Genomic DNA, 16,372 nt, shown 5'->3' on the forward strand with positions numbered 1-16,372 from the left:
TACTAAAACTGATGGATCTTAAGCCGGACGAATTTTTGGTCTAAAATTAAAAAACGCGATTGCGTGCATTATTAAGGTGCTAAAAACACCTTCTTTGGTATTTAGATGCAAAGTTAGAACAGTAAACCTGGTAACTAGCTTTTCTCGGGGCAATGGTCGCCAAAATTTGCAAAAAAAAATTAATAATTTTAGGTTATTTCTTTTTCAAAAATGTTTCTTTAAATTTAGAAAATGGAGGTGAGAAAGATTGCTGAATTGATCCCAAAAAAGAGTCTTCAAAAATATGAACAGTAAGTGCCTAGTAGAAAAAGTTAAATCTTTTAATGAAGTGGCATGAAAACAAGTAACCAAATTTTTTCACAAAGCATAGACTGACAAAATGTTTCCTGGTACTTGAATAAGTGCCATAAAACTACGCCAGGATATGGAAGAAAAAATTCTTCCATGCTTAGTTGGAGCCGGATTAGTGGCGTAAACCTAAACAGAATACTATAAAGGAGCCGAAATCATAACTGAGCATTGTTATCAGTTGACTGCAACACGTTCCATCGAAAGAGGTGATTAACAAAGCTTAAACATGTATTGAAATGAATGATAAATGTTGAGTTGAGGATAAAGATCCTCATTTCAGTATTAGTTTTGAAAAGCTCAGGTAAAGACATTGAATTACGAAGAGTAGCGCATATTCATTATTCAATTCAATAGAATTCAAACAATTCTTTTAAAGATGTTTTTTTTTATAAATTCAAATACACTTTTTTCATTTCAAATGGTCACAATGTTCAGCATAGAATTAGATTTCTTTCATTTTCTCTATTTTTGCGTACAGCAGAGATAACAATTTTTCATACGAAGCTATATGCATAATTCATAAATGGTCTACATGTTCGATAAGAGAAACTGAAATTCGCTCACTGAAGAGCATGTACCTGAATGTTAAAGAGGCCAATTATGATGTCACTGTTAAGTGTGAAAGAATTTTTGGGACGCGCATGCGTCATGAAAAGGTAAATTGTCTTCCTCCATTCAGTTTTGAATCAGTATTCCTGTCCCTTTAACTAATAAGATGTATTTTTTACAGGTAATTGGAAAATAATATGCTCATTAATTTTCATCCATTTGCCAACTTATTCGGCTTACTTCTTGTTAAGGAAAATCCAATAACTCTACAATGCCCCCAAATATGAACCTTTCAGTTAAGTTTACAAATAAGCTGAACCAAATAATTCGCTACTTTTGGTTTGTTTCACGTGATTTCTCAGATCGTTTTCTTTTGGAGCGGCTGCCACTGCCATGGAGCCACTGATAATAAGGATTTTGATATTTTTTGCAACTTTCAAACCGACAACACCAAGATGCCACAGAAAATTGTGAACTTTTCTAAAATTTAGAAGATGAAAGTGAAACGCACAATTATGTCTCAGAAAATACAAAAACCCGTGCTTTAAAAGCGCAAAATTCTGTGAAAGCAAAAAAAAAATCTTTTTTTTTGTCCTAAGTTTACATATCATTTTTTATATCGGCTCAATCTGCACACTCCATTTTTGTGCCCTATGATGAGAATACATTAGGCACGAGTATTCATTAGACAAAACCGAATTAAAAACAGAAAGACCGATAGATCAAGCATCACTCTGCAACTTCTGCAAATTCTGACACACTTAAAATGATCAAGTCTCCCCAAAAAAAAAAACATAAGCTAGACCATGTCATGGTGAAATTGCTCGTAATTATGCGAAGGAACAGAATAAAAGCAGCCCAATTGATTCCGTTGTAGTCTCATCAAAAGAGGTTACTATGACTAGCGTCATTGAAATTAGAGACAGACGTAAAACCAATCAGCTAAATTCGCATGACTAAACCTTCAAGGATCTAATTATATCAGATGCGGGCACAAAATCGAAAGACCAACAAAAATACTTTCCTTTTTTTTCAAATAGAGAATAAGTAAATAACCCCTTCATCCTCTTTTGGCAGAAGACTATTATTGTTTGAAATGAATTCGGTTAGTTGATCCTCCGATTCAGCGGCGCATAACATCAAAATAGCGCCCAGCTCAACATACAGGATGTTAATCGCAGTTATCATCACCATGACGCTAACAAAAAGCATCTATTCATCATCGCTTGGCTGGCGAAGCCATACAGTTTTTAATGGCATAGCACAATTAAAATCGCAAAATCATTAATGCATGAATGTTGATTGGGAAAATAATGGGAACTCACGTAAGACAATTGCGGATGTCCCGCAACCTCTATTTTGAACTGGAATGCAATTTCCTATTTCTTATTTGTGTCTGACGTAAATAGGTTGCTAAGCTTCCGATACATTCAGTTGTTAGTAAATAACTTCACAGGAAGAAAGGCATCCTTTTCAACAAACAAATTGGTACGCTGAAAACCGCAATAATAAAAAAGATACATGAAGCAATTTATTCAACGATATATTTTCACATCAATGAATAAAATTAACACGAATAGCCTTTGTAAAACCAAAAACTATTTTCCGCCCCCGAAACCTACCTACAATACAAATTCCTTCCCGCAAAAGACAAAAAAATAGAAATAGAAAATATATCTAACATACTTAAAACAAACCAAGGTTTATGTTTTACAAAGGTAACCAGAGTTTAGCGAAGCACATTAGTAAGATTACTAAAATAAGATTTCTGCAAATTCTAAGAAATGTTGATTAAAGCACAGTAAAAAAAAACACTGACCAAAAGCATTAGTATCCTATGTTAATACTTGTCTCCAGCAGCAAAACAGCTCAGAAGATCATTAAAGACTTCGAAGTATTTCAAATGTGAGTATGCACCGAAAACAGATATCATTATATTGTTCATATAGCAGAGTTCGGTAGATAGAGTTTGATACCACTCCTGATTCCGACTATTTGCTGAGTCATGCGGACAACACTTCTGGTTGGCCTCCGATTTGATAACATCAACTTCTCGGTGGGTTCGCAGGAAGTGTTGCTTAGTCGGCTCGGCCGCGTACATTTGAACCGCGAAGTAATTCAGCAGTGTAGCATACTCACACTGGGTCATTTGCAGCTTTCTCAGGGCATTCACAGCGCCCCAGAACTTTCGAGATCCGAGGAGCAAACAATCATCGAAACAGCCATCATTATGTTCCATTCGTTTGTACAGGACGTCAACAAAGGGCAAGACAAGGAGCACGGACATGATCGGGAAAATTACCTTTCCCGGGTCGGCTACATCGAATTGATTGAAAGAGGAAAAATTGCAGGACATCTTTGCTAGATTTTGAAAAGCTAAACTGCCAGGTAAAAACTCGAAGCTGATGAATTGAAGTGTGAACGATTGTACCTCCTGCAAACAAACCCCGAGGTCGCTATGAGTGCACGACAGTTCAATTTTCGGCAGCCAATTTGTGCTTAGGACGGTAAAGATATTGTAGCAGTTTGCGAACCTCTCGCACTCTTCGTGTGATAAATGGCAGTAGTTTAACGGATTTATTGGTACAGGTTGGTTGGTCAATTTTTCTCGACCAGATTTTTCTGCGCTCATATTGCAACATTGGTTATTGTTCTCCTGCTTGGGACTCTAAACAGTTTAGTTCTTGTTTTGAACGAAATCATTATTTCATTATTGGAACGGATCTTTCACAAGACTTGGAAAGTTTTATTGAAAAGCATACTTCACGTCAGTTGGGCATTATACTCAAGCTGAAAACGAAAACGTGACCTTTTTCATAATATTAACCCAGATAAAAAATTTGGGGTCCATAGGTAACTTTTTCCAATTCCGCTGGAAAACTAATTTCTATTTTAGAAACAGCCAATCACTTGTTCGCGCCATTTGAATTTGTTGTTAAAGAGCAAATTCTGCTTTCACCTTCCCGAGCGAATTTGAACCAAAAAGTCAAGCAGCAAAATCGAACAAACACGACCTATATTAGTGAACTGCCCATTTTGCAAAAAAGAAGAAAACGAAAGGTAATGTAACGACGAGAACACAATACAGACTTGAAGCAGTTGTTATCACATGACGGCATGATCTAACAAACAATTTGAGGATACGGCCACCACTTTTGGGCTGTGCCTAATTCTGACCTATTAATTTGGTTTTGGCAGTTCTCATACCGATTTATGATCATCGGGATCTTTCGTCTGTCCAGGGAGCCAGTCGAACAGTTCGGGAGAAAAACTTCTTTCCTGTTTAGTTCTGATGTAAGGCTGAAAAGAAACCGTCAAACATTTAGGCTATGGTCACTTTGCGAAACTGATAATGGACATGAAAGCAGAAAACGAAAAACAAATTAATGCTGACATTACCGTCAAGCTATACTTTACCGACAAAGTAACTATTTTCATGCTTTTGTCTTAGTGTACTTAATTCTTCAGTTTTAAGAGAAATCTTTTAATCTTAGAGCTTGTGAAGGAGACTGCTTGCGCTAGATATTGATTACAGCCAGGGGCGGATCTAAGACTTTCGAGGGTCGGGGATTTTTCAATGTTTTCTCGACCTTTTTTTAGAGACCGCCCACATCCCAATAAAGACCCTATTTTGACCAAAAGTTGTTCACCGCAGACAATTTTTTGAAAAAACAGGCTAAAAACGACCGTTTTTGAACACTTTTGGAAATGTTTATACCAAAATAGTCGCATTTTTTTGGCACGCGCTCTCGCACAAAATTAGTATACATTGGCCTCAAAGTCGCCCTTAAAAAAGCTTTTAAGTCGGTCGGTCGAAAATGGACGCGATCAAATAATACCAAAGGGGTTCGAATCCCTGAGATTTCCACCAACCCCACACACGCCCCCCCCCCCCTTAATCCACCTGATTACAGCACAACAACGTTTTACAAGAACATAATAAAAGATTATTAACAGGCTGTATTTCGGCTGGCTGAAAACAATCTGGGTCAGGCAATTCCAGAAACAGTTCGCCCTCAATACCGGGCAAATCTGCAGGGGGTGTGTCATCTACCATACTGGTATTCACAACATTTTCTTGCGAACAGTCAGTTAACATGACGGAGCGCGTTGAACTTCCATAAGAAGTCGATGTGGATGGGGAACTTTGGTTTGAAATTGTTGGAGCACTTCCAGGGTTACTGAAGCACTGAAATCCAGCATCCGGTCTCATGACTTGAGAGCTCGAATGAATTATAGGTGCTGAGTGAATCCCTAAACACAATTTAAAAAGTTACAGTCGAAACAGAGCTTCACACCACTTGCCATGCAACAGAAAAATCGCATGACAAACTAGACGACAGAAAATGACAAAAAGCTGCTAAGAAAAAATTTAGATCTACCATAATTTCCATATCTTCGGCTTGATTTTCTCTGAAAGTTCACTTTAAGAGAAAAATATCAAGTAAAACAATTCAATGTGAAACACAGAGGCGAAGCAGAACTCGCAACAAAAGCGATATAAAAGCATAAAAATGAAAAACTTTAAGAAAAAATCAAATTGAGAAAAACAGTCGAAAACGCAACCATCGTCATTTAAAAAAATTTTATTATGATTTAAAGACCGTATCATTTTTGGAAGCCGAAAAGAAATTAGCGTCTAAATACTTTTTGAGAGATTAGTTTTTAACACTTGAAATTCTTTACAACTCAACTTTCCTGAATTATTACACCAAAGGCCTGAATTATTACGCGATACAATACCAAAAAGCCGCTAGGAAGGAAAAAATGACAAAATTCACTGCCAAAAACACCAGATGCATCAATATGAAAAACAAAACTAGTTTGACACAGGAGAACACGACAAAAAGTAGCTCTAAAAAGTGCAATAAGAACAACGAGAAATAAGCCTCAAATTAGTAAAAATCTGGGAAAAGTAGTCATCAGCCAAAGAATAAGTAGAAAATAGTCTCGAATTAGTAAAAAATTTGTCCTCGTCCGGGATTCGATCTGCAACCTAGAGATTATCAGTCTCCCGTACTAAACACTCAGCTACAGACGCTTAATCAATAAAAAAAACTCTAGCCACAAAATAAGCAGAGAACAGATGCTATGAAATTTCCAATGTTACAGATCGCGATAATAGCAAAAGTACCAACAAATGAACACTTTTATTGAACCCTTTTATTTGCCAAAAAGGCTAGAAACAAAAGAAGGTTCGTACTAATAAACTACCGCTCGCGAGCGCGCTTGAGTAAAAGACATCAATCAGAAAAAAATATGTAACGACACTAGACTTCGAAATCAGCATCGGAATAAAACTGACCAAACGGTAACAAAACCGAAAACACCTGAGCAGAAACCCTTGAAACAAATTTTAAAAAAAATTTTGAACTAAAAAAAATCAGCCAATTTAAGAAACTGGATCATAAGCTAAGTTTTTTATTCGCTGGGAAATCTGAAATCCAGTTTCGAAACTAGAAGTCCTTCACGTATTTTCGCACAACTTCCTTTTTGTAATAGGAGAGCGAAACTTACCTAAATTTAAGCAGATGAATTTGAATTGAACTCAAAGAGTACATTTATACATAGAGGCGAAGCGGATTGCCGCACCTATTGCGATACAACAAACATAAAACAAAAAAATCAGCTGAAAATGAAAATTTTTAATAATAAAAACTAGGTCATATATACTTTCATATGTGTCGATAGAAATTCCAGGCAAACACGTCAGACATTTGATTTGTAAATCAGCAGCAACGGAACCAAATTTACGAAAAGAAATAAAGCCGACAATCTTCGAGCAGACATAAGTTGAGCAAAAAAAATGATTTTATAAAAAAAGTTTCAAGCCCCACCTTAAACAACAATGGACAAAAATTGCACTTGCAATTACAATGAAAGTTGCTTACAGCAAAAAAATCAGTGACAAGGCAACTAAGCCGACCATTTTTGAGCAAACACCAGCTGAAAAAAAAAAGATTTTATGACAAATTTTTTAATCTTTCAAGTCTCCCTCTGAAATTAGAATGAACAAAACTTGAACTTGCAACTACAATTTAGCCGACAAAACCTGAGCGAAGAAACGAAAAACAACAATTCAATTTTCTCGAATTTTTTTCCGACTTGCTTGATCTGATAAAAAAAAACAAGATCCGGCCACGAATCGAACCCCAGACCTTAGGGTACAAAGGCAACTGCTTTACCTCCAAGCCCAGGGGGAAGCAACCTGGGACATGTTAAGAGAAGGTAAGAAAAGTGAAAAGAAGTGATTCGACTGATTTTGTTAAACTAGTTGTTAAGTTAAAAAAGTCTATATTCCAGTTTGATAACGCTTGCGTATCGCAAGCGCAAAGTGCTTCATGAATGCATCAATCTGTATGAATGCAAATCTGTCGTTATTAAAGCACTTTTAAATCATCAATTTTTTTGCATCATCAAGACCCATTTAAGTGAAACTAACTTCATTATTTTATTCTTATTGAAAATCCGAGTTATTAAATTGATTAAATAACATGAGGACTGTCAATTATACAAAGAACTGTTTCAATCAGAAAAAATACTATGCTTGAGATATTAAGCCGACAAAAAATAAAATAATAAAGGATGGTTCAGAAATTCATTTTGGCCTGGCAAAAAATTCAATTTTATACCTACTAAAAAACACAAGGTCCCGTCGGGGCCCAAACTTACGGCCTTAGGGTGCAACGAATCCCTGCTACCTCTAGACCAAATGGGAGGGAAACTTGGAATTGTTAAGGTTCAATAACAAAGCAAGCTCAATTTCTAACAGATTTGTAACAAAGCTATTTCAAGTGAAGCAAGTCTAGTTCCCAATTACAATGCACTTGTTCTCGCAAGTATAATTAGCTTCGAAAAAAATATATACTAAGCGGCAAAATTCAAAAATATAGTTTTCAAAGAGAATATTTAAAAAACTTAAAAATGTAAGCCTCACCCTCGCCTCGACGAAACATTTAGATTAGAAAATGACGCAATATGAGGCCACTGAGCTGTTATAAAATAAGCCGAAACTTATGCCGATAAAAGAAATTTAGAAAATCTGAAATTATATAGCCAGAACTGGTAGGTTTAAAAACCAACATTCAAACTCAAGTTTCGACAAACGGGCGAAGCGGGGCTTCGCATCACGTTCGAAACAAAATTGAGTGACTATGATTCTGCGCAGATAAATAGGAAAATAAAAAAATTTAAAGAACCTAAAAAATCCGAAAAGTATTGAATTGAGTTACCTGCACCATTAAAAATTAACAAAAGACATTCAAATGAAAGTTAAAAACGTTGAACCTTCAAAACCTTGTGGAAACTAAGCCGACAAAAATAAACAGACAGATTATAGTTTAAAATCGCCAAGAATTATGGTTTGCAGAAAAACAGGTCCTGGCCATATTCAAACAACAAGTCTTTGTCGTCTCAAGCAGGGGGTCTTACCACAACAACTGCACAGCATGATACATTTAATTTAAATTTATCATTATCTTAAGGGCAATAAGGCAAGTGAAAACACGAGTAACGTTCTCACGTGCGAATACTGTGAACCAGGGGTTCCAAAAAATTAAGTGGAGCAAGACCAATCAATTATTTGGTATACCAATCAATTAATTGTTATTGGGCACCTAGACCAATCAATTATTGCAATTATTTTGGAAGAAAGAAAAGAATGGTAAAACAAGAATTCAATCCTCTTTACGAACACAAACTATATAATATAATAACTGTAAATCACTTAAACTGTCTGTGAAGCAGAACAAAAACTGATGCGGTGATGCTGGCAACTAACTCCTCGTCCCAACATTGTTTGTTGGCGCTGAAAAATTGCATCATATTAGTTGCTGCTATTCTGCAGCGATTATTTGTTGAAAAGCGGGATTGCATCCGCTCCATATCATTAACTATCATAAACTCCAATACCTGCCAATTTATTGATTATTCAACAATCAATTAAATAATTGGCGAACGCCTGTCAATCAATTAATTGGACCAATTAAATGCCAATTAATTGGAACGGGATTCTTTGCGGAAAAAATCTAGCACCCGGTTGCAACAGTCTTGCTTTTGACAAGGATAAGAAAGCAGCAGCATGATAAGAAAGCCCATTGAAAGCAGCAGCAATGCCAATTTATACTTACTTTGTTTTCTAGGTGTACTATATTTCTGTGAACTTCTGGCATTTCTTCCGTACACAATGCGATCTTTTGACATTCCAGATTCGATGCACTTTTTGTAGCGACAGAGACGACAAACAGATCTCAATCTTGACTCCAAGTTACATCTTTCGTCATTTCCACATTTCAGAGGTCTGGCGTTTTTTCCTTGAGTTAAACGCAGGAAAAACAACTTGCATGACTCGCAAGTATACGCACCAAAGTGACGCCCAGAAGCACATGCTCCGCACACTACACATAGTCGCTGTGGATCTGAGGGTGCATATACACGAGTTGGCCCAGAGTCACTGCTTCCGTCGAGATCATCCGAACACTCTTTATTTGCTTTAGGTGCCATTGAAACAAAATGATCCAACTCAAGTTTTGTACATAGCAAGGAATTCTAACCGCATTAATCGTATAGAATAATTTTGATCATTTGTCACATGTCTTCATCTTGAAAACCAGATACAATTTTATCACAAGCGTAGCAAGAACAGCTCAATACATCCTCGTTAGTTCAGTTTTTCTCGGGAGTACATAACACCCAGTTGTCAGGTGAAAAAAATTAATACCTCTCAAACATCACATGATACAGCGAGAAAGCTGGCCCTTTCGTCACTAGCTTAAGTTCGGCCACCGATTCGACCAAACGAATCTGAGGCCCGTTTCAAGGGCATTCTGAATTTTCGCCCGCTCTGGCGCTTCCATGAGCTACTAAACTAAGATGCGTTGCGCTGAAATTAGGTTTTCTTTAAAAGTTATGAAGACTCTAAACTAGGTAAGTACAAGGACCTGGCGTGAGTCTTTTTAAGCGTAACAATAAGTATTTCGAACAAAACTTTTAATTTTATAAAGGTACTCAGTTCAAAAGAATCATTGTAACCGATGTTACAGTCAGGAGTCCCTTCATCACACTGTGTGCAATGTCGAATTTGAATATGACGAAACGAATTTTATGTAACATTTGCTCGGAAGTACATACCGACGGAAAATAAAGCTAGGTCTTAAAAGGACTGGCTAGCGCCTAAACGCAGCTCCACATTCTTCAACCGTCTCTACAAAAGCCAGTTCAATGTAAGGTCCATTATCATCACGTCGACAAAGTCATTACAATTAAAGCTATCGCCCAAACAACGCAAACTAACTTACTTTTATTTATTGTTAATGCAAATTAACCAAACAACACAAATTAATTTAATCAAAGATTTTACTAATTATTGTGATAAACTTACTAAAGAGTCTTTTCAGAATGACTAACAAACGTTTTTGCACATTTATGTGCAACTTCAGGTTTTAAAAAGAATAGTCTTTGTTCAAATCTGCCGCTTGTGTGTTTTTGCATATCATATGCGCGCTGGGCTTTCTTCTTCTGATTATCTAACCAAATCTCGCCATCCCAGCCGTAGGACAGTGAAGCTTCCCTGGCGTATACAGACGCAAGGAGTGCGCAGGTGTAATTACCTTTCAACAACACCCCAGGTTGTACCGTTTCTACCTTTCAATTTTTCGTTTTTTATTAACTCTCCGATTTAAATTTAACTCTTTGATTCATTGGCCATCCATTCCCCCAACTTTCTATGAAAGAGCTTCTCCATTGCCTTCGCTGTCAGTGTTTCAGGTGGATGCCCCGACTCCAGGCAAGGCGCATCCCGGACTTTTCACAGTAGCTTGTAATTGGCAAATTAAGGACAAAATATATCATGACAGCTCTAGTAAAATCTACAATTCACTCTTACCACGGCGCCACACTCCAAGATTTACAATACAAAACAAAGCACCTTGACACAGTTACATTTATTGCCGGGTTTAATGAAAACAGGCTGCATCCACGAATAGTTGAGCAAAAGTGGAAATTCTTAATCAACCTAATCACAAACCAGTTCCCGCCCAAAACCCTTATTATCCCCAAAACAATCCAAAGCTCCAATAACAATGATTTCCTAGCTTTTTTGCTTTCTTGCTCCAACTTTCTTGCTTTTTTATTTATAAATTCTTTTGATAATCTGACGATACCGTTCCCCCTCAAATAATGTCCGCTCAAACAACTTGTATCATATGTAACAACCAACTATGCGGCCGTTGAACCCAGCCAGCGACCACGACGAAAATTTCAGCTGCATTCCCTGCACCTCCTGACTACATACAACACTACAACTGAAATTCGAGCCCCTACAATTCAACCTCAACACGCTCCTTCGACTAACGATCAAAATCTTGACATTGCAAACAGCAACGATACTATAACAGCCACACCCGACCCCTGGTCAAATCCCACACCTGATCTAAACGGTAAAATAAGAACAATCTACCGCCAAGTAGTGCACTGGAAACCAGTCTTCTTGATCCTCGCAAAAAACAGAATTGGGTTTAACTTTATAGAAACTCTAAATAGAACCCTCAACTCGTTAATTGAAACACAAGAAAACACAACAATGATATTCCCTCACCCCATGCTATGTAAAACGAAATCGGAGAGTGATGGTTCGAATTCCAAAACTATAGCAAGAAAGCTTATGCAATGGCGTAAGGGCGAACTGGACGAACTTTTTACCGAGGGAAAAGCGCTGCAAATTCGCTTGGTAAAGAGTAAGAAAAAGAAAGTAGAAACTGAAGCACATCGATTTAATAAACTATTGAACACCGGAAAAATATCGAGTGCTATTGCTAAATTAATTGATACCTCCAAGGGAGTTCTCTCACACGAGGTAACCGTCTTTGATCAAACAGTAAACTGTTGAGTAAAACCTCATCGAGAAACACCATCCCGCGGAGCCAGTAAACAGAAACTATATATTATCATGCCCAGAAGATACAACCCCCTTCCACTCATCCACATTCGACCAAATAAACGCCCAGAAAATCAGGAATTCTGCCATGACAACACATGGTTCTCATGGACCCTCAGTTCTGGATGCAATTGAGTGGAAACGCATACTAACGCATTTTGGTCAACAGTCAGTTGAAATATCAAAGACAATAGCCAAAACCGCACAGAAAAAATCGACAGAAATACTAAGTCATGAACTTCTTGAACCATATGATGCCTGTCGACTAATTCCACTTGATAAAAACCCAGGAGTTAGGCCAATTGGCATAGGCGAGGCTATCCGCAGAATAATAGGTAGAACGATCACAAAGTGCTTATAAGCGAACTTATGGTACTGGGATTGAAATACCAACTATGCCTTGGCCAAAACTGTGGCATCGATTATGCCGTTCATACGCTTAGGAAGCAATACGAGAAAACAGATTCGGATGCAATATTACTGATAGACGCGGAAAATGCCTTTAATTACCTAAACCGGATTCTGGCTTTGAAAAACATTGCAAATACATGCTCATCTATACTACCCGCAATGCAGAACTCATACTCTAATCCATCCAAACTCTTAATAAAAAGGTAATCCTATCTAGAGAGGGAACCACACAAGGAGATCCATTAGCAATGGCAATGTTTGGGCTAGCCTTTTTGCCTTTAAAAAACTAGTCAGCGATAACAGCTTAACACCGAAATGGTATACAGACGATGGTAACGCAGTCGGTAATTTGAAAAGCCTGCGAAGAGTTCTTGACAACATTATCAAACACGGAAAATTTTTTGGATAACATGTAAAGGCATCGAAATGCCAGCTCATTGTAAGAGATGGAAAATACAACGAGGCGATAAAAGTATTCAAAAATACCGAATTTGAAACGAAGAAAGGGGCCAGAGTACTTGAATCTGTCAAAGAATCTGAATATGAATGTAAAACTTTCTTAGAAACTCAGTTAGAGGAACACAAAAAAATACTGAAAAAACTTGGCAAGATCGCGAAAACATCACCACAAAACGTGTACTCCTGTTACAACAAAGGGATACAAGAACAATTATCGTTTTTAGCTAAAACTACACCCAATACAACAGAAAAGATGCAGGCCTGCGAGAAGATACTGCAGGAAAATTTCATTCCAATTTTAATTGGTAAAGATAATATCAGCCATCAATTTAGAGACATCGCTTCGTTGCCACTGAAAAAGGATGGTCTAAATATCAAGCTACTTTCTGACTCTGAGAACTTTTTAGAATAGTCAATTAAAACATCGTCAGTCCTAGACAGATACAACCCATTAACAGCTTTATCTGAGCAAGAAAAAATCATTACAAAAATTAAAACATTTAAAACTGAAAGAACAAACCAAAAGAGAAACTAACATTTTGAACAATTTGAGCGACAATGAAAAATACGCACTTGAGCTGGACTCCGAAAGAGGAGCCTCAAGATGGTTAAATGCACTGCCTCTTAGCAGATATAATTTTAACCTGAATTCCGGGATGGAATTTATCTCAGATATGGATGGGAACCAACCAACAATCCATTCACATGTGTATGTGGTCAATCTTTTGACTTTACCCACGCCCTTTACTGTGCAAAGGATGGATACACCAACATGAGGCATAACGAAATCAGAGATACCGTTGTCACCCTCATGAGCAAGATTTGCTTTGATGTTGAAATCGAGCCGAAACTTCAGTCGTTGCAAGGCGAGAGCTTTATCAACTGTTCAACTCCAACTGATGAAGACGCTCGTTTAGATGTAAAAACAAATGGATTATGGGGCTCAAGGTTTAGCCGAATCTTCTTTGATGTCAAAGTCTTCAACCCGCACACAAAAACTTCACAACGACTACTGAAAGACGCCTATAAAAACCACAAACCACTAACTAAAAAACTCAAATTACCAACAGAGAGCTCTACAAGTTGAACAGAACAGCTTCTGTCCGCTCATTTTTGGCTGCACTGGTGGTGCCGCACCAGCAGCCAATCGGACAATGCAGCGCATAGCTGAAAAACTTTGTGAAAAAAGGCATTAAAGCTACGCAGAAACAAAAAACTATGTAAGAACTATCCTTTGTATACGTAAGACGGAATTCATAGACAATTCAATTAGTGCTGTTGTAGAGGATGGACGGTTGAAGAAAATACCTTCAATGACAATTCATTAAATGCCGACTTGACTTAATTCCTGCAATACTGTTTATTGATGTATTTATATAATGCTGGTACGGACCCTATCCAGCTTGTGCACGACCGTACCTTAACGGAAGGACCCCTTTTGTAATTTACTGTTTAAAAAAATTATATGCAAAGTTAGTGAGATCATGGCTGGGTTTCAGTATCCCCAGACCACGAGGTCACTCCAAAAAACAGGGCTACTATGTTACTATAACATTACGGTTGTTTTTGATCAGTAGATAAAAATCATCATATCCATCGGAGATAAATCAACATTTTTCCACAACTCATAGCTTCTCATATTCTGAAAAAAGAAATGAAAGTTGATAAAATTCAGTTCAAGATATTTAGGGAAGCTAAAGTTAATAAAACCAATGTTTACGGTCTTTCACAAGACTCTTCAGTCTTCTCAAATCCGGTCGAAGAGCTGTCTTCAGAGCAATCAGGAAATGTAGCAAATCTTCCCAATAGCCCTCCGACTTCTCGGGAATCGCTCGGTAACACATGTAGCCGTACAATCGGTACAACTAGGAGCATTCTTCGAATATTGACGAACACTTTTTTATTCCGACTAGCGAAAATCATCGTTATGACTTTCGCGCTTTTTCAAGAGTCGCTAATTTTCAATGTCACGACGTGTCTTTATATTCGAACAAATTTTCAAAAAATTACTTCGTCACCTCAAATTGGCCTTTCCCATTACGTTCAATTGAACGATTAACACCACTAATCATCCAAAACAGCCAATATTCTCACTTAACTGCTCCAAATAAAAAAGTTCGTTGATGACATTCAATTCAGGCTATTCTGGTCAAACGTCAAACTCTCCCCGGACAACCGGGTCAATGTCCTCATTAAACATTGAGTACTTCATCAGAAAGGTACAATGTCATCGAACAGAATTTACAAAATGCATGAAACTAATTTTTATCCGCATCACATTGACTCACTACATGCTATAAATAGCATCATAATACATTGATTTAGCCTTCTAACACTTTCACTTATCGTCACTTTGAGGATATGACCTAGGATAAAATATCTTTTCTGACTTTTAGTGTCCTTGTCTCATGTCAAAACTTCTCTCCTAGGGTTAAAAAAAAGTTGAGACGCCGGGCAGTCCTGCCAATCAACGAATTAAACTTATCCTAATCTAAGTCTCCCCTTTGGAAGTTAGTTGGAAATATTCCTGAAACTTTAAAATAAGAAACTCAGTGGTTAAAAGGAACAATGAAGTAATCTCTATCTTCAAGAGATTGCTCAAGTCTTTCATGTCACCCCAAAGTGAACAGTCTTTCTAATTGATCAAAAAACAATCATGCAGGCTGGAAAATTTTCAATATACTCTCAACTCAAGCCTTTCTAAACAAATAGAAATTTTTGTTAGAAACTTTAACTAAAATTTCAATTCAAATTAATAAATGCAGCAATTTCAACACAAAAAAGTACAAAATTTTCCTTTCATCATGTTTCAATTCCAAGCTGATTTGACCTGGTTTCTCATTTGAATTTTTCTCACAAAAAAAATTTTAAGTTTCAATTTTTTCTTCTTTGTTACTTCTTTGTTCATTTTTTTAAAAAAATTTTGTCGTTAAGGAATTCTAAAAAATCTAAATTCTCCTAATCGCCCTCTTTTCTGCATCTTTATATTCGAATTTTGTTACTGAGCCATCTCTTCCTCCTGCGACATCGACTCTGCACTCTTTGTTTCTATGTTTTGCAAAACAACGGTGGCCATTCTGACGCGGTTGGAGGCAGTCCTCTAACACCTCTGCTCTTCTACGCTTTGTTTGCAGCAAGATAGAGTGTCTACGTTAGTTTACTAATTTCTGCAGAAGATGTTGTGGAGGCACAACGTCACATTTTTCTGCAGATCTTCCTTTAAAGTTTATCCTCTTTCTGTTCCATCACAATCAACCGTTATCAACGTTCTTTTCACTGCGGTAGTTACTGCATTCCGATGTGTTACGAACGCTTGCTTGAAAGCTTGCAATCATAAGTACATCTGGTACGAACTATACACTCTGCTGTGTTGACATACGATTTTTGGCATATTCATACAACCAAGCAATCATGATGGCTCTGAACCACGGCACCACTCGTCTACGACCCATATTTTCTTTACTTCCATTGGAATGTTCATGATTTTACACCTTGTCTCAAAAAGATCTAAATCCGTTAGACAATCGAGTTCTTTTAACTCTTATTTGGTCGGTGCTTCCTGCCGATTGTTCTCTTTAACATGAGCGCACAGCCGTCTGATTGCCATCGTAAATCCAACTATCACTATTGTTGTGGGCTGTGATGAGTCTGATTTGCCGACTAGCGAAA

General features: G+C 37.3%; 1 protein-coding gene across 1 annotated transcript; it reads right to left on the reverse strand.

Moving 5' to 3' along the window:
* Window positions 1-2,602: 2,602 nt before the first annotated feature.
* LOC134843734 (uncharacterized) lies at window positions 2,603-9,496 on the reverse strand. The gene is made up of 4 exons (XM_063859991.1): window positions 9,030-9,496; window positions 4,856-5,154; window positions 4,108-4,200; window positions 2,603-3,568 (listed from the first exon to the last, which is right to left on the reverse strand). Exons 1-4 carry the CDS (start codon window positions 9,400-9,402, stop codon window positions 2,741-2,743), a joined length of 1,593 nt encoding a protein of 530 aa, XP_063716061.1. The 5' UTR covers window positions 9,403-9,496; the 3' UTR covers window positions 2,603-2,740.
* Between the last annotated feature and the right edge of the window lie 6,876 nt (window positions 9,497-16,372).

This window comes from Symsagittifera roscoffensis, chromosome 1, assembly GCF_963678635.1.
Source record: "Symsagittifera roscoffensis chromosome 1, txSymRosc1.1, whole genome shotgun sequence".
Taxonomy (NCBI): domain Eukaryota; kingdom Metazoa; phylum Xenacoelomorpha; order Acoela; family Convolutidae; genus Symsagittifera; species Symsagittifera roscoffensis.

Bases quoted from the DNA above. Each gene is read 5' to 3' on its own strand.
- LOC134843734 (XM_063859991.1), bottom strand. From the start codon at position 9,402: ATGGCACCTAAAGCAAATAAAGAGTGTTCGGATGATCTCGACGGAAGC. The intron at 5,155-9,029 runs GTAAGTATAAAT...AATTGTGTTTAG, and splicing joins TAGTACACCTAGAAAACAAA to GGATTCACTCAGCACCTATA. The intron at 4,201-4,855 runs GTTAATAATCTT...GTTTCTTTTCAG, and splicing joins AGCCAGCCGAAATACAGCCT to CCTTACATCAGAACTAAACA.